The sequence below is a fragment of the Uloborus diversus genome, chromosome 6 (genome assembly GCF_026930045.1).
Source record: "Uloborus diversus isolate 005 chromosome 6, Udiv.v.3.1, whole genome shotgun sequence".
Taxonomy (NCBI): Eukaryota; Metazoa; Arthropoda; class Arachnida; order Araneae; family Uloboridae; genus Uloborus; species Uloborus diversus.
The window spans coordinates 73,670,737-73,694,703 of NC_072736.1; the positions used below are offsets into that span (position 1 = coordinate 73,670,737).

The 23,967-nt window shown below is 31.1% G+C and overlaps 1 protein-coding gene across 1 annotated transcript in view; it reads left to right on the forward strand.

Annotated features, from left to right (window-relative positions):
* The window catches only part of LOC129224044 (epidermal growth factor receptor kinase substrate 8-like), a 171,512-nt gene that overhangs the window by 141,277 nt on the left and 6,268 nt on the right, over positions 1-23,967 (forward strand). The window contains exons 5-14 of the mRNA XM_054858443.1: positions 1,589-1,716; positions 2,136-2,306; positions 2,988-3,043; positions 6,430-6,569; positions 9,338-9,483; positions 10,080-10,206; positions 12,224-12,312; positions 12,565-12,800; positions 14,405-14,573; positions 20,861-21,063. Coding sequence (XP_054714418.1) covers positions 1,589-1,716; positions 2,136-2,306; positions 2,988-3,043; positions 6,430-6,569; positions 9,338-9,483; positions 10,080-10,206; positions 12,224-12,312; positions 12,565-12,800; positions 14,405-14,573; positions 20,861-21,063 — 1,465 coding nt within the window. The remainder of the gene's footprint in view (positions 1-1,588; positions 1,717-2,135; positions 2,307-2,987; positions 3,044-6,429; positions 6,570-9,337; positions 9,484-10,079; positions 10,207-12,223; positions 12,313-12,564; positions 12,801-14,404; positions 14,574-20,860; positions 21,064-23,967) is intronic.

Here is a 23,967-nt window from a genome sequence, read left to right on the forward strand (position 1 = left end):
TATTTTACACCAAGATGTAATAACTTACAGCTGTCAATTTTATTGTCTTTTTCCTTTGAAACATACAGTGTTACTATAACAGGATTCTTTTATTTTCGGAATGTTTTCATGCAATGCAATGAAGCAAAAAAGAGCTTTTTCTCCCTTGCAAACATTGAATTAACTGTGCATAAAAGAAACATATATGACTTATCCTTCCAAAACCCAGTAAAATAAAAAGTGCTGCTTCGAAACCTCAGGAAGTAGCACTTTTATATTTCCAGATATCATTTAAGACATCTTTTGTTAACTTTAATCTGCATCAATTTTCTCATTAATATTCAGCAATTGATTTTTAAAAAATAATTTAAAAATCTAATGGTGTGTACTAATGGTAATTGTTTATTGCTTTTTTAATTAAAGACTTAAAGAAGAATCTTTAAACTTTATATTTTTCACTCTGTACACAAAAGAGAAGAAAATAGTTACTGTGTGTGATAGTATTTATCATTAAAATTATAACAGATGTTGTTTGCCTTGTATGCAGTCCAACCTGCCCTACTAGGGGGACCAACATACCCCACCCCTGAGGCATGTTGGTCCACTCTACAAGTTTCCATCAAAAAGATTAATATGAAACGAGCTGATGTGTGTATCACATGACTTTTTTTACTTAAATTTAATGATAGTAGTGCCTTGGATTAAGCAAAGAAACACTGTAAATTTTTTTAGCCAAAAGTTTGTTGCAAACCAGAGCAAAAAAAGTTTTATACAGATTAATTTTCCCTATATTGGACATTTTAATGTGATTCAATGGTCAACTCTTTAAATATTGCCAATAGTGTCCAAAATTAAACCAGATTTGAAAAAAAAAAATTGTTGCCAAGTTGGGGACAAAACTTGGCGACCAAAAGCTTTTCCATATATCGCCAAGTGTTTTCCGAATTATAACACACTTGAGTTTTCGTTGAAATTAACAATGATTGCCTTCCAAAAAGGTGTAAAAGACCCCCTTTGGAACATTTGAATGCAATCAAAAAGGGAGGTGCACAACTTTACTCCACTAGGAGTCATCATACCAAATTTCAACTTTCTAGGACATACCGTTCTTGAGTTATGAGACATACATATGCACGTACGTACGGACATGACGAGAAACCTCGTTATAATTACTCGGGGATGGTCAAAATGGATATTTTGGGTGTCTATACGTTCTTAGGCACTTATCCATGTGTGGTCGAGTTTAAACAAAACTCAACATTCATTCGGGGTGACCAAAATGGAAATTAAGGCCGATTTTTGAGTGAAATTTTTTTTCGTGAATGCAGTACTTCCTTTTTTGTAAAAGGAAGTAAAAAGTTTATCAATTCAACGTTTTCAAAAAATCTGTGGTGTTCAGAAATGTTTAGTGAAATTTACTGTTGAAAATCGAACAGTTAATTAAATTTTATGATAAGATAAAAAATGAAAAGTAAAAAAACATGTCTCACCTCCCCCTATATTCCATTGCAACATTTTTCATTTTCAGCTCACAAATTAAGTCAAATTGTTCATCATTGCAGTTATGTTTAAGTTACTTATTCTAATGATTGGAAATGACTATTCCTAGGCATTTCAACTCCAAAAGATGGCCTCAGAAGACTACTACAAATGGAAAAGTCAAGTGGCATATGGACACAAAAAATGCAGATGAGGCTGGAGAGGAAATGGGTTGTTATCATTGACAATGAAAATGGAGTAAGTACCAATGTAGCGTAGTACTGGAAGAAAAAGATGGAAAGACACATATACAACTATAAAGATTAGTAAAGTTCAAAAAAAGGGGGGGGGGGGGAGAGGAGGGGCTGACCTTAGGTTTGAATTATAAAATGGGTAACGCTGCCCATCCTTGACTGTCCTTTAACTGTCTAAAATTAATTTAAAGCAAATTTGTAGAATTTACTAGATTAAAAGTAGTAGTAATTGTTAGTAATTTCTTCAATTCTTTATTATTGGTTGCAGAAAATGATGGTCACGGAGGGGGGCGGTCGCCCCTCTAGTAAATCCGCCACTGTGTAGAGGGGATGTATTTAAATTATAACGAATTTTATTGTAACACTTAAACATTTTTAATCTCTGCATTCAATATTTTGTACATGGTTTTGTTTTACTTACAGGATGTTGTTGAGAGGTTTCCCATGAGCTTGATTAGTGATCCAACTTCATATACCAGTAACGATCCCAGAGAGTTGTATAATAACATAGTCGTTTTTATTGTTAAGGAAGATCCAAAGAATAAAAATCAAAATCCTTCCGAAATGCACATCTTCCAGTGCGCCAGAGTTTCGGTATGTACAAATCATTTTCTAAAGAAATTATTTATGTTTTTTTTTTTTTTGCTTCTCTGTATTTATCAATTTTATGTGAAATATTTTTTTTGAATAAAGTGTAAATGCTTCTCAGGTGACTAGTAAATTGAAATTGGATACCATTGAGTAGACTTGTGTGCAGTGACTGCTTTTGCAAAAAAATAAAAATAAATAAAAAGATATATATTAAAATTAAACCTTTCAAAAAATATAATTGTAAAAAGCAGCTCTTTCATTATTTTTAAACTCATTAACTGCTCTGAAAGAAAATATTAGTAAAAAAAACCCTTCAGGTTCCAAATAATTCCTATTGAAGTTCTTTAGACCAAAGGGATTTCAGATTAAATGTGTGATAGCTAAATGCACTCTGCATGGTATGACATGATTTTTTTCATGAAAAATACTGATAAGAAAGATAACCAAAAAAGAGTTTCTTTTTTTTTTCCAAAAAAAAGAAAAGATTACAAAAATTTCATTTTTTCTCAAAATATAGACCCAAAAACAAAAACCTGGATCAACCCCAGTATGTAAATAAATGCTATCATTTTTTAAATTTCATTCTCTGCAGTTGTGTATTAAAGTTGACTTATACTATTTTATAGATTTTGTTCAGTATGAAAGTTTTCTGAAACTTAACATGTGATTTGTTTCTCATTTAAGGCTCAAGAAGTTGTTAATGAAATGAAAATGTTCATTGGTGGAAAATGGAAGCCAAGGTATATTTTTCTTTGTGTATATATAATTTTATAGGAATAATTCTCTAAAGGGGGCAAATTAACCAGAGTACAGGCATTTTTGGCACAAATGTGGATTTTTTTCTCTTTGGATTAAACATTTTTTTCTATCATGTTCTTTTTTCAAATGTTTGTCAGAGGTGTTTTGTTTTATTTTTTAAATTATGATAATAATAAATAACCTATATAAGTAAAACAAGGAATATATGTGTATGTGGGTATATATGTGTGTATGTTCCCCATACAAATCCAGTTTATGTCAGATCTCGACCAAATTTGGCAGGGAGGTTCTTGGGCACCCGAGAAGGAAAGTAAAGGGGTTTTCGGATGCCAAAAAAGTACCAAACCATTGGAATTTTAATTTTAGGGCTCGAAAATGGCATTAAATGACTCTTTCTACCCAAAATAATTATCTAATTTTCTTGATTCAGGTCCCATTCGAAAGCCTGCAAAAAGTATTCCTTCAGTGATTTTCTTCCTTCAAATTTCAAGAAAAAAAAAAAAAAAACTGCAAAATCACTGAGAAAAGAAGTTTAAAATGCATTTTCAAGCCTAAAAGAGAACAGTATTTTCATATTGGAAAATTATCATTTGCATGATCTCATTTTAAATTAGCTTGAATAAAGCCATTTAGAAGATTACCACTCTTTTTTCTTGACTGTTACAAAATAATATTTTATTTTTGTTTTGAGATAAAAATATCCCTTTTTTATTATTATTTGGCGATCTTCTTTCTTTTTTTTTGTACTGCCAGCCGAAGCTAATCAAGAAAGTTGCGTTCAATTTGTTCGGGAATTTTTGCATTGCCGTTTTCTTTCTTTAAGAATGATTATGTTTAACTTAAATTTTACAGTATTTTTTTTCCTCTAATTGAAGCCTGATTCTCTATTTCTCTAACTGAAGCTATGTGCAACTTGACATTACTTTTATTTTAGAGGTAGACTGTGCAAAGCCGAGTGACGCAGCTTGTAATAAATAAATAAACATAAATGAAAAAAAATATGAATAGAACAAAAATATAAAAAGAAAAGATGGTTAAAAAAATAAACTTAATAGATTAACGAGAGAAAGACAGAATTTTTGTACCAGAGGATACAATTTAGTTAAATGCTCATGCCCATACAATATCAAAAGTTTTTTTTTTATTTCTGGACATTTAATGCTTGAACGTAAAGTGTTTCCAAGAAGTGTTACAGCAGGGTATCGAAAGTTTGAAGCCCTGTTAAATTCCAGTTGCTTTATTTGTATTTTCAGCAGCTAAAGATGTGATTTTCATTAAAATCTGAAAACGGAAATCCTCTGCTACTAAAAAACTTAAATAAATACAACATTATAAAAAGTATTTAGAGATTTGTTTCAACAACACTCTTAATGTGGCACAAAATATTCATCAATTACAAGATATAGATTAAGAGATTGCCTTGGAGACAATAATTTGATATTTAAAATCACTTGATCTTGACATTGGTTTACCATTAAAAAAGTGTAAACATTCCCTTTAGAGCATCCAATTTCAATCGAAAAAGGAGGAGCAAAACTTGACGCTGCACAAATTATACTAAACGAAATTCTAAAACTAACCGTTTTTGTCTCATATAAGATACATATATGCACACACATGCATATACAGGGTGTTCCATTTTAACCTGCAAAAACCTCTATTTTTGCAACCGTTAGTCTTAGATGCATACTTCCAATTGCAAAAATCTTCAAAATCAGATGCAGAGTTAAGATAAATCAAAGTTTGAAGCAAAAATAAAAATGAGTCAAAAATTACAAAATTAAACTTTTTATATGGACCCTAGGTCCCCTAACTTATATTTAGAAAAATAATATCCATTGAAAAACAATTCCAATACAAATAGTTTGACATTAGTACAACCAATATTCACCGATCAATATTCACCGAGGTATGAAACACAGTGTTTTGTGACTTACATCACTTTATTCTTGCCGTCAATAACACCTTTTGGGGGAAAGTATAGCAGTTAACAAGGGTTTATAAATTTATATATGTGCATAGAATGTGGTTTCTCAAACTGTTTGTGGTTTTGTGGTGTGTTTTTGCATATCACATCATAGCATGGCAAAAATTTTTGAATAGCAATGAAAAACATAAATACTTTGCTTTTTTACTTCGACAACTTGTCATTCTTCAAAAAGGGGGATAAGTTCCAATCTCATCTTCTGTATGGTCCCTAAAAACTTTGAACTCGAATATCTCCTTGAGTTTTTGTAGCACAAATGTCAAGTTTTTTTGTGTTAGCAAATTGCATTTTTGTTTCAAACTTGCAATATCTTAACTCTGCATCTGATTTTGAACATTTTTGCAATTGAAAGTATGCATCTAAGACTAACAGTTGCGAAATTAGAAGTTTTGCAGGTTAAAACGGAACACCCTGTATAGATGCAGAATATGTGCGTAGGAACCACCATGGGAGGATCTGAGATGAGTCAAAGTCGCTGTTCTAATCCTACCTGCTCATAACGTCAAATATTGGTCATTGATGCTCATTGTAGCCTTTGGCCATCCTTGGCTGATCCTCCTACATGCCGAATTTCTTGTTTGAAATTGACGTCAAAGTCTATAAACCACAAAGAAGAACTCACATTTAGCAATCTGGCCGCTTCTGCTTGACTTTGTCCTGTCTCTAGTCTCCCAATGGCTCTTCGTTGTAGTTCTGCACGCAATGATGCATGGAGGTTATAGTCACCAATTGGCTATATCAGATTTCATATGAGAGTATCACAGCAAAATTCATAGGCTTGCTCCCAAACATGTACTTTTATGCTCCTCACTGACAACATATTCCGATTGCAGTGCCACTAATTTGCGTATTGCAATTTTGCTCAAGATTTCTTACTTGGCAACATACTTAAATTATGCATGGTTTGGCTTATTTTTGAGAGAGTTATCGCTATTTTTGTGGTTTTTCCTTAATTTATTGATGACCAATGTATATTCAGAACCTTATTTAATTCTTGATTGTTATTTATTGTCATATTTTTTCAAGTTCTCTATTCCTTAACTTTAGTCCTCTCTTCACATCTCTTTTTTCTTATATAGTGTTTAATTTTTCGAATTTTACCTCCTCATGCTTAAACTTGCTAAACTTAGACATTTTAACATAAAATAAAAATTTTATTAGCACAACTCAACCTTTTATGTTTTTGTCACAAATGGTAGCACATTATTGATAGGATTTCATTTTTGTTTTAAAAATGGGCAACAAAAGCTATATTATTTGTTGTTTCATTTCCAGGTTATTGTTTTAAAATTAGTAGTTCTGTTATTACTACATGTTTGATTTATTTTAAATACTATTTTAAGACAAATAGTACAATTCTAGTTTCAAATTCTCTTTTAGTACAAAAGAAAATGGCAGACATTTACCGCCCCCACCACTAAGTCCACCTCCAGAGCCACCTGTAAATGGTGTTAATGTGAGGGAGCAAGTCAATTTATTCAATGCTGTAGCAGCAGCTGCAGCTTCACCACCAAAAGGAGGTATCAATTGTTTTTAAATTTTATGCTTTTTCTTTACACACATACATATTGTCTTTGACTTATAAATCCCAAATACAATAGAATACTATTGATAATAGTCAATTCAATAGTGATGCTTTTAACCACATTGCAGTAATGGAGAAGATATCTTGTTTATTTGACATGTAACTTTGGGGCTGCCCAACTGCAGGGTGGTTAGTATTTAATTGCTAGTTAATAACTGCATAAGGAATTTGGATTTAAAAAATAAATAAATGAAACAAGTTGTGATTCTGTCAGATATTTAATGAAAATGCTTACACAAGATTTATCAGACAGATCGAAAATATTAAAACATTATTTTTGTTAAATATAAATATTAGGAAAAAATGGTTAACATATGCAGGCACTGTCATTTGAAGATAACAAAGAAATATATTGTAAAATATGTGCATTGTTTACTTATGGCTGAAGTAGATGTCTGTCTCTGTATATGCCCAAAGAAGTGATGTAGTTGGAAAAAAAAAAATAGGGGAACAGACCTTTTTATAGGGTTATGGTTGACGAATCTTTGTTCAGACAAAAAAGTTCAGTTTATTACTTGTGTCTTCTTGAGTTTAAATATAATTTTTTTAAATTCTGGTTTGTAACCAATTTACGTTTAACTTGAATTATTTTTACAGTAATAAATGATATTTTGGAGGATGTCCATAATGGACAAAATTCATTCTGGATATTAATGCTTAGTGTTTTAAATTTAAGAAATCTCATTTAGCAAAGCTCTATTATTTCTTGGCACCTCTACTATCAGCTTAATTAGAATCCATTTGAAAGTTTTACCAGTCAGGCTGCCAACTTGTTTAGAAAAGTAAGTTAGAGCTAGAATTTCAATCAAAATGAACAGGTGCAATATCCAGAAATCTGGTGTATAATAGAGAGCTGTGAAAATCTGAAACAGAAGGAAATTTAGTCAACTTAGCTAAACTGATAAGTTTGAAAAAAAAAAGCAAAAATCAGCATTTATTTTGTTTATTTATTTTATACCTACAATCATTTGTTTTCGATTTCACTATTTAGATTTTATAAAGCAAGAGTTAGAGAAGTTTTTTTAATAAAACAAAATTCAAAATTTTAACATTGTATACAAAGGCATTGGGCGCAAAGGAAAAAGGAGAGAAAATAAAACTTGGGAGAAGGGGTTCTGTTAGAATTGAAATGAAGTTGTTTCTGTTTTAATTAAATATTATATCCAAAACTTTCAAGATGTGTGTAATTAATATGCTTTACCAGGCTTGGATCCATAAATTTTACCCCCACCTCTCCTTGCAAAAGTTCAGCAGGATCTGTAGCTAGTAGTAAAGGCTGAAGACCCTTTAGTCCCCCCCCCCCCCCCTCTGCATTGCGGGTACTCAGATCCAGAGGCCAGTGCTTTGCATTGCACTTTGTAGAATCTACAGGGGTCGATCCAGGTTTTATTTTTTGGGTCCCCATTTTGTGAAAAGGCAAAATATTTTTGTGAAATTTCATTATTTTTGTGAAAAAGCAAAATATTTTTGTGAATTTTTTTTTATTTTTGTAAAAAAGACCTTCTTGTGATTTTTTTCTTGGAAAAGATTATATTAAAGCATTTTTAGCTGTCGTATCGTTATAGAAAAGCCCTAGACAGGTTTCAGGGGTGATTGCAAGTTCTTGAAGAATACCTGAAAGCTGTCAAGAGAAAATGCGCTGGGGGAGGGGGGAAGTAAGACCCTTAACATTTTATTCGTAATTTGACACATACATTACATTTATTGCTTTTTACAAATATACATATGCAAGGCACACTTTCTTAAGGTGAAAGTCTCACAACAGATTTCCTGTTTGCCCCTCTCAAATACTTTAAGAGCAATGAAAATTGCACATGCTGCTGAACGTAATGATAACTCCTAATAAATACAATATGAACAGACTCAAAGATATCACATATTTCTTAACACAGAAGTGAAATACTCATTAAAGATTCCATGTATGTGTTTGAAAAACTTAAAAGTAATTAAAACCCAAAATAATACTGCACCAGCATTCAGCGTTTAATTTTTTGACTTTTGACGTTCTTACAGAGTAGGTATTTCATTTAAAACTTTGCAATTTAATGATGTTAATAAATATATAAGAAATTTTATTTGTTTGCCTCTTAACAAGGTACAGTAAACATCAAAAATGCGAAAAATTCGTTTACCATGGCCGATGTAAGGAAATCAAGATCTTCAAAACAAATAAAAATATAAAAACAGCATGTAAAGTAATTTTATTTTAAGTAGAGTTATTTTAGAATTGGATTTTGAAACTCAACACAAATTAATACTAAATATATATTGCGTAATCAAAGTAAAATTTAAGATTTTCCTGAAAACAAGCTACCAATCACAAGTGTCCCTCTCCCGTTCCCCCTCTGACGCTCTCAAGCAAAAACACCTCACGCAGCAAGCAAAAAGATAAGATGGGGGAAGGTGGAAGAGGCTCCCGCGTAGATGCGTACACATTTGCGGTTAAAAAATATTGTGAAAAGGCTGCCTTTTTATAAATTTTTGTGAAGGGGCTGCTTTTACGATGCAGAATTTTGTGAATGGGGCCGCTTTTGCGATGGGGAATTTTGTGAATGGGGCCGCTTTTGCCATGCGGAGTTTTGTGAAGGGGCCGCAAAGCGGCCCCAATTTGGCGCTGGATCGACCCCTGATCTAGAATTAGAAAAAAAAGTATTTTACAATTTTAACTGAAATTTAATATTGATTTATTCTTTTACTATATAGATAACCACATCCAAAGGGTAAGCACTTCTGGATTTCATTCAAGAGGTGAAAATATGCATAATAGGCTTGACCGAGATACAAGTTATGGTAGAGACTCCAATGATGAGACGAGTTCTACAACCAGTGAAAAATATGAGCGAGACGTTGTAAGTTATCAATTAGTGACTGATGATTACAACAAACCTACAAAAAAAAAAAAAAATAAAATAAAATAAAATAAAATAAAAAATAAAATAAATGACAAATATGGATTGTGCTCTTGTTTTGAAAATCTGTTATTAGTTTTTATACCACTATACACCCTAAGGATTTTGTTCTTTGATTCTAAAATAATTTTGAGTTGAAGTTTATACCTGATAGAATGAGAAACAAAGCGATTTCAGTAACAAAAGAAAGATTTGGAGTAAAACAAGAACTAAGTTAAATAATAATAGAGTTTCAATTGTAAAAGTTATTTGAATCTTTGCTGGACAGCAACACCTGTCAGTATTAGCACTAGCATCTCATAAAAGTAATAGCTCTGTTTGTGAGTTAAAATTTTATTATAAATTTCACTTAGTTTCCATAACCTTGCTTGTAAGCTTGAATCAGTTTAATTCATATTTTTTGTCATAATGTTGTTATCTTTATTCTACAAAGGTAAGTTTTTTATTCATCTCCTCATTATATGAGCAAAAGATGCATGTAATGTTACACAGAGTGTTTATTTACATTTTAAACAATCATCATGTTTTCATTTCAGGCAATTTTAAATCATTGTTTTGATGACATAGAGCGTTTCATAGCAAGACTGCAGCATGCTGCCGCTGCTTTTAAAGAATTAGAAAGACGTCAAAAAAGTAGAAAAAATAAGAAAAAAGATATGGGTGGTAAGAGTATTTTATATTTCATTCATACTTATTAAAAATAATGTTATTATTACTACAGATATTTCATTATATTTGCAATTCACGTAGGAAAAAGATTATATGTAAAATTAAGGACTTTTTTTAACACAATTAAATGTTGCAGAAAAATTATAAAACTAAAAATATTCTATAGACTGCATGGTATTAGTTTTTACTGAACTGTACGAATGTTATAAGTAAATTGTACTAATATTCAACTTTCTAGGATGGTAGCTCTTGATTAAGATAGTTGATAACTTGCATGTAACTAAGTTCAAGTTCATTCATTGCCTTGATTGATTAAAACTGAATTTTCAAATATTTTCAGTGTTCAGCTGAAACAAAAATAGTAAGTGTCAACTTAAACTGCTCAAAACTAAATTAGTAGAAAGTATTACTTTTTTTGTCCATTCACTACAAAAAGAAATTTTTGTTTATGACAAATTAAAAATTTTCACAATCAAGAAGAGCAGCCAGGTGTTCACCCTACATTTCTAAAAATTGTAATGTTGCACAAATTTCTGAGTACCTTTTCATACTATTTATTTGTTTTAAATATTTATCATAATAAACATTATTTTATATTTTAAGGACTTTGTAGCAGCCAACGAATATTTCTGATGCATATATATTGTGTAATTTTTTTTTTATTATTTCAGCTGTAATTTCTTTAGTGGTCATTCTTCAAAAAGTGTAACTTTTCTGTCACACGCCTTTTACAGAAAATACTTTTAAGGAACAATTCATTTAACAACGCTTTTTAATTTTATCAAAAATATATCTATTTAAACTTACCAACAATTTTTTAATAATAATTTTTATTTTAGTATATTTTTGGTTCACAACATGTGAGTTCTCATTTCCGTGGCATGTCACACATCTTGTGTGACTGTTTATGTTGCTTAATAACTTGTCTAATTAAAAGTATATGTTTATTTATGTATCATTCCTTTCACAAGAGTCTCAAATACTAATTCTTTAAGTACATTTAATTTTTTAATATTGTGTTTTAGTTGTTTTTTTTATGATAAGTAGTCATGTCACACAAAAACTCTCACCTCCGTTACCTATACCAAAAATGCCATTGTGGCAGTAATGACACCAAATTTTATCTTCCATGATACAAGGGATCCCCCTTGTTTGTTTTCAGCTATAGTTCAAGTTGTGAGATTTTTGTCGAAAACAGGAAGATGGATTTTACTTTAAAAACTTAGTGTGGTTATTCTGACTTCTCACCTCCGTGAACTTAAATTTCAGGGATGTAAATTAATGTAAAAAAAGAAGTGAACATGTTTTCATATACTTGCTATGTGCAGATTGCAGCAACGAAGAAAAAAAAAATTCCATGAAAAATGTATCTATTAGGCCTATATTAAGGGAAAGATCCTCACCTTCGTGACAGACCTTATCAATGTCATTATTTCTGAGGTGAAAATAACTGATGGAGGGGAAATGCATCAATAATAAGGGCATTCTACCAAAATTATAAATTACCAGTGTATCCTCAAATTTACTAAATCCTATTTTTCAACATACATTTGAGACTACTAATTGAGCCATACTTTAATTAAGAAGGCTTAAAATTATATTCCCACTAATCATTAAAATACCTGATGGTTTGCACAATTAACAAAATTACTACTTTGATATTAAATTGGCCTCTATTTTTAAATATTAAAAGTTTTTTCTTTTTTGGAACAAGGCATTTATTATTATTTTTTATTTATTATTAAATTAATTGGATCTTAGCTGGGCCATTGTTTATGGTTACTTCTAGTAGGTACCACTTTCATGTAAGAACAAAAGAAAAAAAAGAAAACAAAAGTTTTCGAAATTGAAATTTTTGAATTCTATTTGCTGTAGGAAATAGAATATTTTGCTATAATAGGAATTCTATTTGCGTTCAAAAGTTACGTTTTCTGGAGAACAACCCTAGTGGCTCCTCTTGTCTAAACCATGCTTCTTATCTTACAAAGACTAAAAAGGAATTTTTTTACAGATGGAATGCTTAGCATCAGAGCTAAACCACCATCAGAAAGAGAATTCGTTGACATTCTTCAAAAATTCAAGTTGTCTTTTAACCTCTTAGTAAGTTTCAGCTCTTGTTAAGAATAATATTATGTTTTAGATAAAATTATGTAATCTGTTGAAATAAATTGATGCCATCTTAACGTGTTACTTAATTCTACTCATAGTGCTTTAAAAACTTTATTCATTTTATCTTCTCATATAAATTTACATGTTTATCTAAATTTTATTTCCTTATACTACCCTAATTATAATTTATATTGCTTTCTAAAAATTTATTTTGATGATAGTAATGCTTCAAACATTTTCTAGGCAAAATTGAAAAGTCACATTCATGACCCCAATGCACCTGAGCTTGTTCATTTTCTTTTCACGCCTCTGGCATTAATTGTTGATGCAGCAAAAGATTCTAACTACAGTACGACTTTAGCCTCTCGTGTTGTTGCTCCACTATTGACAAGAGATGCCATTGAACTTCTAATGAATTGTTGCACATCGAAGGAGAGCGATTTGTGGCACAGTTTAGGAGATTCTTGGATTACCACCAGGTAATAGTTCAAAAGTAAAGTTGTTTATATAATTGTACTCTATGGATAATATAAAGTTTGGTGCTACTGTTTTGAATAACGGTTGCAATTTTTTTCTCTCAATTACGAATGTACAAAGTTCAAGGACAAAGAGTAAAAAGTAGTTTAACAGTTAAAATCTACTGACACAAAAATTAAAAGAAATGAACAAGAACAATAGGTTAATGGCATGTAAGTGCCACATTTTCATGTTGCATGAACAGGAGGAGTTTTTAATAAGGGTATAAAAGAAAATCAATGTTAAACAGTGGTACTCCAATTTTTGTCCCCCAAATGTATGTTTTCCTGGCACTTCATGTTATTTTTCATCAAGTCCCAGTTTTTGGTACACTAATAAGGCTAATTTTACCTGAATGGATACGTTGTTACTAACGAATTTTCTGCATTTTACATTTTCCATGGAAGTAAAAAAAAAAGAAAAAACAGCCCCAAAATAAGCAATATGTTTCGTTTTGTGCTTCTTTGGAGCTGTTCCATGCTGTAAAAAGTAAATCTATGAAATCAGAAATGCTACTGCTCCATCCGGTTATACAGACTCATATATCCCTAAAGGCCAATGATCTGAAATGGTATAACAAAAATGTTCTTTTTGTAAAATATAGATATTAAAGTCATCCCTCACTACTTCACTTTTTAAAACTTCAATACATTGGGGATTTTTCTGTTTTTTTTTTCTTTTCTTTTTTCAAGTATATCTTGAAAGTAAGGTAAGTTCTTCTGAGGGGCTGTAGTTGTACTAGTTGAGGGAGTGGAGGTATAAAATCGCCGAAGATAGTGTGGGGAATTGCTATCTCACTTTAACCATTAAACACTAACTGAAAAGTATAAATTACTGTATTATTACTTGGGGGATAAATACATCTGTAAATGGTGTTTAACAATGTACTAGCTTTTACTTTTAATGAGGATAAATGTAGAGGAAGAAAGAGGAAACATATGGTCAGAGTAACTGGCAATTAATTCATAATAAAACAAGTTGAGCTATTTTCATAGATTAGTAGTAGTGTGTAAGAACTGCATGTGTGTGTGTAGCATATTTTCCAATAATTAACAATGTGATATCCATTACGTCTAATATATCTCCTTTTCTCATATTTTGAGCAATATATTAAGTAATATAAATGTAATGGTGGCTAAGGGTGCTGTTTCATGTCTAGGGGGCTGTTACTATGTTGAAAACCTATTTAAATTGTCGTAAATAAGTTTAATGTGCTCTAATTCTGCTTCATGGAAATTCAGTTATTGCGGCAAATTCTGGAATGAATTAACTGCGATAAACGAGAGTTGACTGTATACTTTTTAAAAGGGTCATCTTTAATACCTTTAGATCTTTTAATTTGATTTTTGCTTTCTATATATTTCTCATAGTTTACGTTTTTTTTTAACCCAGTCCCTTGAGAAGCATCAAATCAGAGTTTCACTGTACTTTCACACCATTGTAAAACCAGTTTTAAAGCTACAATTTCATGAAAATGATTCAGTCTTTTTTAGTTTCATGGTATGACAAATTATTGCCTAGTTTAAGGAAAGAACAAAATTATACAATTTTTTCTATCTGTTTCTAGAGATCAGTGGAAAGGTTTCGAAGGTAGCTTCCACCCTGTGTTTTCTGATGGTTGGGCTCCAGAAAATCCTTTTTCAGAAGAAAGGGAAAGAGCTGAAGCAACTGCTGCTGCTGCTGCAGCAGTTGCACAGAAATTGAGAAGGGAAGAAGGTAGAAGAAACCATGAAAAAGTAATTTTTAACAGCTTCTTAATCTTAAATATATAATAATCAGGGTTCGAGGATATATATCAGTCGATATATATTCAATATTTATTTCGAAAATATGATATTTTCGATATTTATTTTTTCAACTATGGTATTTTCAATATAAAAAGTATATTAATCATAGTAATATTGTTCATTTATTAAAAATAACCCAAAAGTTATGTATTATATTTTTATGATGTATAATACATCATTAATATAACAAAGTTGCATTATATTCATTTTTTACGTGTATTTTATATTCATAAAATGTTTTGTAATGAAACGATTTTAATTCATATGAAAAGTGCCTAGTTAAATATTGAATATTTCTCAGAAAAAAAGAAAATGTCCTATAACAGTGCACTGATTAATGCATATTATTTATTTCTGAATCACATAACTGTAAAAGTAGCTAACAGAAGAAAAATAAGTAAAACATCTAATGCTAAATCAAGTCCATTAAAATTGACTGAAATGTAAAATGAAATAGTAGATATAAATAATGAAAAAAACATTAATTTTAAGTCTACATATTTTAATTATAGTACAATAGAAGACCGTTATAACGCTGACCTGTATAACGCAATTCTCTATAAACCGCACAACTTTTCAGAAGTAAACAATAGGTTTTGAAGCTTGAAAAATCCCTCTGTTTTGCTTTGTAAACATAAAATTTGTTAGGCAAATTAAATTTTGAAAGTTTTTCATCTTTCCATCTTAATTCAAAGCTTTTAAATTTAAAATTAGTAATCATAACAGAAAATACCAGATGGCTCTTTAAAATGGAGCTGTTATGCAAACCATGAAGCAAGCAGAAGTGCAGGATAATGCACTTTCTTTTGATTGTGAAACATATTTATTTGTGAATAACTAATTGTAATATTGGTGTTTTAATATTCATTGCAGATAAAACTCATTCTGAAGGGCTAATATATAGATATATTCTGAATGTTAATTTCAAAATTTGTGAAATGATCTATATAACGCAGAAACCTGTATAACGGAAAAGCTGTGGCCCCTAGGTGTGCGTTATAACGGTCTTCTACTGTATAAGAAAATAAATAGTGATTTGAGGATGCATTTCCTATTTTGAAGACTTAAATTTTTGCTAATTGAAAATATCCGGTATGTATCAAAATATCAGATATATATCAACCTATACCATATATATCAAAATATCGGATATTTTGGAACCCTGATAATAATTTGTATGACAGAGGTACTGTATTACGCGGCGTCAGCTGGCAAGCAGCAAAATTCAGGTTTCTCCAGGTTTTTCAAGATTTCTCGTCTGACTTTTTCTTGCATGCTGGAAAAAACAAGATTAAGAAGTACTTTTTAGTGTAATTAATGTATGTTTATCTTAAAAAATCTCATGAGTTCTATATATTATCTTATTAATGTTAATAAACAGTTTAATTTTGTCAATACTAACTTACAGAGGTTTTTTTTTTTGTATAGATAAGAACAGTACTATCAGTTATGAATACTTTTATAAAAATATATTAAAACCAAGCAAATATTTGTTTTTAATGTAACTTTTTATAAACGTCCTCAAATGTTAAAGTTAATATGTTGCAATTACATAATTAGTTTAATATAGCTATTTAATGAATAAAAATTAGGCTCGATTCCTTGAAAGAATTTATTGAAAACTTACAAGTTAATCACAATTAATATGATTTTTTAATTTTGTCAATAGTTTTTTTCTTGTTTTCGTACTGATAAGAACGTACACTCAGTTATGAATACGTTTATAAAAATTATATTAAAACCAAGCAAATATTTATTTTTAATTAACTTTTAATAAAAGACCACAAATGATAAAGTAAATAAATTATAAAAACATAACGAGCTTAATACAGCTATTTAAAGAATAAAATTAGGCTTGATTCCTGGAAAGAAACTGGAAGAATTTATTTTAAAGTTATAAGTGAATTACAATTAATATAATGGCCTCTAAGTCCATCATTTTATTGGCACTTAACTAAATCCATAATGAATGACTTTCATTAAGAAACACATATTAGTTTTATCTTGCTTCTTACTTGAATATTTGTATTCTTGACTAAATAACCTTTTTTTTTTTGTTCTACTGTTTTATTTTTGACTAGTGGTACCCACACGGCTTTGCCCGTAATAGAAAAATTAAAAGGTCTTTTGGTTTGCCTGTATATTTACAAATAATGTGTAGTGAATTTTCTCGCCAATTGGCTTGTGCCCATGTTACAGTTCCACGTTATGATAATTTCGTCATTTACTCATCCATCTTATGATAATTTTGTTCTTAAAATTGGAATAGAAAAAGAACCACATCGAATTTTCAAAAAATCGCTTTGAGGTGCACACTCCCATGCTACAAACTAACTTTGTGCCAAAGTTCATGAAAATCAGCCAAACGGTCTAGGCGCTATGCGCGTCACAGCGATACTGACAGACAGACATCCAGACAGAGATGCTTTCAGCTTTATTATTAGCAAAAAAGATTTTAAGCACTTAGGTACGGTTATTATGAATAATGGTTACAGTAACTGGGCCACTTATGGCATTATTGGCAATAAGAAGTTGGCGAATTTATTTTACATTTTATGCCAACAAAAAAGCATGTTTCATCTTATGCCAGTGTACTGAATAATTGTCAATTGACTGTTTGATACCCTCTTTTAATCTCGTTCATGTTTGCAAAATAACGCTCATGTTTGAATAATAATAATTTTTTTTTTTTTAATAATATGTGTGATGCCTTGAATTATAGCTTTCAAACAAAAAACGTTTTCAATAAATATCAAACAAGTCATATCATGTTCAGTATGTGTATGTACAGTAAACTTTAATAGTAACTGTGTTAACAATAATGCAGCTAACTTAATTTTATTCTTTCACTAGTGGTACCCGCACAGCTTTGCCCGTAATAGTAAAATTAAAAGGTCTTTTGGTTTGCCTGTATATTTACAAATAATGTGTAGTGAATTTTCTCGCCAATTGGCTTGTGCCCATGTTACGGTTCCACGTTATGATAATTTCGTCATTTACTCGTCCATCTTATGATAATTTTGTTCTTAAAATTGGAATAGAAAAAGAACCACATCGAATTTTCAAAAAATTGCTTTGAGGTGCACACTCCCATGCTACAAACTAACTTTGTGCCAAAGTTCATGAAAACCAGCCGAACGATCTAGGCGCTATGCGCGTCAGAGAGATTCTGATAGGCAGAGATCCGGACAGAGAGAGATCCTGACAGACAGAGATCCGTACAGAGAGACTTTCAGCTTTATTATTAGTAAAGAAAAACAAACCCCAAATAATGCAGCATGTTGGAAAATTGAAATTTGCTGATTAATCTCGCTTATTTCCGGCATGCAAGCTGATGTGGGATCATACATTATTATAACAAAACACGTAGAAAATCAGTCTTAACTTTTGTTTTCTTAATTATTTCTTTTTGATAGACTTCATAATTAATAATGGAAAACTATGTCCTTAATTTAGATTGTGAAGAGTAGTTGAAATAATTATAGTATGGTTATCCATATCTTATCCACATTTGTAGAAGCCACATTCTGTTTTATCAAGCATGGTGTGAGAAAATTATAAATTTCCAATAATTTAAATAGCTTTTCCAATTTCATATTGTTTGAAGATAACTTTTTCAAACAACCATTAATGTTACCTTTTTAACTGCATATAAACTTAGATATAAACAAAAGTTGGAGTATGTTTTTTCTAACGATTGATATATATTAACTATTGTAGAAAACGATTATCCGGGAAGTTCGGGACCATCGTTATCCCAGATTTCTGAAATTCCCGGTTTTCTGGATCGCTAAAAAGCGCTATTGGCTGATTGCTTATAAAACTTAAATTAGTATAATGAATAGTCATAGATATTAAAATAATAAGAAAACAGTTCCGAAATTATTATAAATTTCAAAATATTAAAAACTACTAGTGAGAGAATAATTTAAACATGTTTTAAAAGGAAAGAAAATGAAGGAAAGGGCAAGTCACACTCTAAACGGCTTTAAAGGCTATTCGAAAAAATATTGCATTAGAATGTGACAATATCATTTCTTTAGTTTTCAGTTAGAATAAAACAAGAAAATTTCGGACTTACGAGTGTACTTTTTAATTCAAGAAATTATTTCGGAAATATCTTCCGCGTAATCTTTTGAAGTTCGTTTTTGTAAACTTTTTCCTGAGTTATACGTGAGTAATATAATATTTACTAAGAAACTGTTCATCTTCTTTTAGGTATTTCAAAACAATGCTTACTTTTTCAAAAATTGCCGAAAATGTGTATTTTTTGAAAATAGTGGGGAAAATCGGCAAAAAGTTGCCGGTTTTCTGATTTCCCGTTTTTTTTTTCCAGACAAACGGTTCTGCACTATATTACATTCAAATTTTCTTACTCTGAGCTCAAAACAATATTTTCATTTACCATTAAGTTTTTTTTTTTTTTTTTTGATGAAGTACTCGTTTAGAAAAATGATTGGATTTAAAGTACATTAAAAATATATTTAAAAATTTAAGACTGAATATAATAAGGTACATTAAAGGAAAATAATTATTCATATTAAAGATACAGGCAATGATAATACAAAAATTGAAAACACCTTCTGCTGGAAACCGATGTGCACAAGGCAAAGATGGAGACCCAAAAGAAAAAAGTTGGCAATTGTATGTTCTGAAGTACATGAAAATTGTAAAAATCCTTAACTGGAAAGCAAATGTCAGAGATTAATTATATGCCTTGCGCAACAGACTAAGGACCATAACATTTGGTGTTAAAGTTTATTATCTTTATAGAAAAGAACCCACTCTGTACTAGGACACTGCAATTTATTCTTTTTGAATTAATTCCTGAATATTAAATTGATGAAATTTTTCTTAATTTTGAAGAATAGTATCCTATTGCTTGATTTTTTTTTTCCTTTAATGAATATTACTTACAAAAACAAAAAACATTTTATTACAAATCTTTGGCATTTAGATAAATATGTATTTGCTATATTTCATGATATTCAGGGTGATAAATTTTGGTTCTGTCAGTGATTTACTGTGCTCTGTTTTACATTTTTTCATAGGTATTGTAATTAGGTCCATAAATTATAAATAGAGCTATTTATCAGGTTCAAAATATTTTAAGGAATCTTGGAAATTTTATATTCAATAAAGAGTTTCGCATTTGCATTTTAAACTGTTTTGCTGGATTTTTATGAATGTCTTAGTTTATTTTTATTTGTTGTTGTTATATATTTGTTTGTTATTTTTTGTGAAGAAGATTAACTTTTTGAACTGCTCAAAAAGAATGTGTAAACTTAAGTCATCCATAGATTTTTTCCTCATGTAAAAAAGCTTTAAAAATTAAAAAAGAAGTGACTTTGAAGTAAAAAGATCGGCCAGGACTTCAAGTTTAGTCAACAGTGCAGCATTGCAAGTAACAAAGCCAACAGAATGCTTAGGTTTATCAGTAGATCTGTTTCAAACAAATCTAAGGTTCTTCTGCCTTTATATAGGAGTTTAGTAAGATCTCATTTGTAGTATGCTGTTCAGTTTTGGTTGCCTTATTTGAGGAAAGACATTTCTGCATTGGAAAGGGTTCAAAAAAAGGGTAACTAGACTAGAGAGTAAGGGGACTTTCAGATTTAGATTATGATACTAGACTTAATATGCTTAATATATATAGCCTGGAGCAAAAGAGAGTCAGGGGGCAACATGATTCAGTTGTTTAAATTTATCAAAATGAAAGATGTTAATGGATTAATTTTTTGCCCAGAAAGCAGGATGAAGGGTCATTGTTTTATGCTATTCAAATCTCACGCTAACCTGGAAATTGGAAAGAACTACTACTTTAGTAAGGTGGTGGGCACTTGGAACAGCTTACTGGAAGAGGCGGTAATGAGCAATAGGGTGGATAGCTGTAATGGGGCCATTGATATTCATTGAGGACTAACAAACTGACTAGGACCAGCCTAGCTGGTCCAGAGCCTGTTGCTGGTCGTCACATTTGTATTCGTAAATAGTTGAAATCATTAATGATTTAAATATTGTGTTTAACTGTATTAAGTAAAACTTAGTGACACATGGAACTGAATATTTTTTCTAAGGGACATCTAAGCTAAAAGTTATCATTTGAACTATTATTTTTTTTTTAATTTCTTGATTTTCAAAAATATGAATTTACTGTGCTGTATGCCAAACATCACTTGAAAAAGTAACATTTTAATTCAAGTATCCAGTTCGTTCTCTCATATCTCATTTTTATTCAGCCTGAATCACGGCAACAAGACTTCAGGGCCTCATCACGTCAAGAGAGAGAGAGTCGCTATGGGAGTGATTACTATTACAATGACCGAAGTGAGAAAGAACGACCGGTCTCACCTTTACTTTCTAATGAAATGCCACATTCCAATTTTGACAGCAGATATTATGACAATCAAACAGAATTATCAAGAAGAGAACCATATGAAAGGTACGTTTTGGCAGCTGAAATTGTTTTAGCTGTTTTAGCTTTTGATTTACAATCAAACTTCCTTTTTTTTTCTTTTTTGAAGCTGAAGAAACCTTGATTTAACAAAGAATATGAACTAACTCATGCCAATTTAAAAAAAAAAAAAAAGCTTTCGCTTGACAACCTGTGATCCGTTTGTGACAAAGTGACTTCCATGGTTTTATATGTACTATTTGAGTTCCAAAAATGAAGCACAATATGAAAAATAAATTGTAAAACATAAACAAAGGGACAAATGTTTGAGGTATGCAAAAAACAAACTAAAACTAAATATGATATCAATAATATTTGAGTAGCAATCGGGGCATTCCACGGTATTTTTGACATTATGTAGAGTCCGTAACGTGGCCTTTTTTTGCCATAACTTTTTAATTTGCCGTTTGATTTGCAAATTATTTTAATTTCACCTGGTGTGTTGGTAGGAAAAGATCAAAATAAAATAATATGCTAATCAAACAGTAAATTAAAAAGTTATGGCAAAAAAGGTCACGTTACAAACTCTTCATAAATGTCAAAAATACCGTGGAATGCCCCAATCCTGCATTTTCTTTTCAAATCTAAAAACTTTACATAATTTTCAAAGAAAACTTCATAAATTTCGATTTCTAAAAGTACCAGTGATAAAAAATACCTATTGCCTAAACTTCACAAATGATGTCACACCTAGAAGTAGAGAGGGAGTCGCGAAATTGTGAATGTTAGAGACAAAGGGGAGGGAGAGAGTAACAAGAGTATCACATCACACTTTGGTTGAAATAAAAACCTTTTTTTTATAGCAATGTATCTGTAAAACATAGTGTCACATATGACACTACACTCAAGGGTCCCCTGTACCTGACACAATGCGTGGTTTAACCAGTTGAATGGGGCCCTGAAGAGAGCTGTGATTTTTATCCAAATCAGGAGCTGAGCAACCCCTGATCTAGTACCCCGAGGTATTAATTTGGATTGGGAACTTGGAGGACTTGGTGACCATGTACATTTTTAACCTCATTCAGTCCACATTAGTGAGGACAAAGGCATGGGGGCCCATATAAAAAATTGTAAAGGGGGGGGGGGCTCAGATTTTTCCCCATGGTTTAGCACCGATTTCAAGATAGATTAGAATCATTAAAATTTAATAATTTTTAATAACTTATTCATTAATGGCTGGAGAAGAAATGTTTTTACATTTTTGCAAAGAAAAAAGTACTAAAAGCAAGGAAGTTTTAATTTCTAAGGGGGAGGGGCTCAAGCCCCCACTTACCCCCCGTATATGGGCGCCCTAGGACGGAGGATCTTCGGCCGGCTTGCATCAAACACAGGACCCTCCAGTTATGAGCCTGATATCTTACCTATCAGGCCACCACGGTCCTGTCACATGTGACAAGAGGGAGGTTATGGTGAAGTGTGAAACCGTGACAAAGGGTATTGAAATGTATTGAAAAAAAGTGTGACATTATTTATATGAGCAGCCCCTGAGGTAAAAAGGCTAACCAAAAACATTTTTTTGGACAACTTTTAGTTTATTCTTGACTAATTTGTTCAGTTCTGCTTTTGTGTTAAACACACACAATGCAAAAAATAACAATAGTAATGAAGTAAAATCATAAAAAGCAACGAAACAAATTATCTTTTCTAATAAAAATATTGCTAAAAACAAAAGAAATTAGAAATAAATTAGTTACTTAACTAAATTATTAAAACATGACTGTCAACTTATTGACTAACGGAAAATACGTTTCCTTCAGTAGTTTCAGGGCAACTATCTGATCTAAACAAATTATTTGTTGAAAAAATCTTCATCTGCACAGTGGACAATGCACTGTCCCATATTTCTATTTTTTTTTACCCTAAAGTAGTTCAAACAAACAAAAAAAAAGTTAAAAAATTAATTTGAATTTTGACCTCTTGAATTCAAATTATGTTTTTTGCAATCACGAGTGTGTAGGGGGTATGTGTGTGTAGGCATGTGTGTTCATGTCTGTGTGCAGGTATGAGTGTGTGGTAGTTGTGTGTATGAGTGTTTGTGTGGAGTGGGGGAATGTGTATGTGTAGGCATATGTGTTTGTGTCTCTGTGCAGGCATGAGTGTGTGGGTAGTTGTGTGTGTATGTGTAGGTGTCTGTATCAGGGTTGGCCGGATTGGACCCAATTGGGTTGGACCCAATGGGTTTTTTTGAAAAAACCCATTTAAAAAAACCCATTATTTAGCCCACTTTTGGGTTTTTTAAAAATTTTCTGAGAAGTTTTTTAAAAAATTAATTAGTTTAAATATTTTCACAATTTAAACTTTTTTTTATTTGTTCTTCACCACAGACAATGGACATAAAAAATGAATTTTGAACTTTAATAGTATTTCTTAACTCTTAATGGCATTATTTTATACTTTTCTTCAGAAAACGCTGAAATTTAACTAGTTTTCCAGCTTTTTTTACCCCAAGACAATTTTGGCGCTTTGTCCAAATACTTATGCTACAATATGCTACAAGTACCCTACATTTTCCATAAAAAAATTCAAAAAACCCACATTTCTTTTAAAAAACCCAGCTTTAGTTGGGTTTTTTGGGTTTTATTTAAAAAATCCAAAAAACCCTGGGTCCATGGGCTTTTTTAAAAAAAACCGGGTTTTTGCCAACCCTGGTCTGTATGTATGTGTGTGTATGCGTTTGAGTGTGTGTAATTGTTTGTGTGTGTATGTGTGCGTGTAAGTGTAGGATATTGATGCAACCTGGAGACGGTTTTTGCTATAGGAGCAGCATTGTGAGGATCCGGTCGACGGTGATGCTGCAGAGGGTGCTGGCGGGAAAATAAAATGATAGGACCTCAAAACAGTCAAATAAAAGCAATAAGCAATCGTGATTGCTCAAAAAAAAAAAGGAAAAAT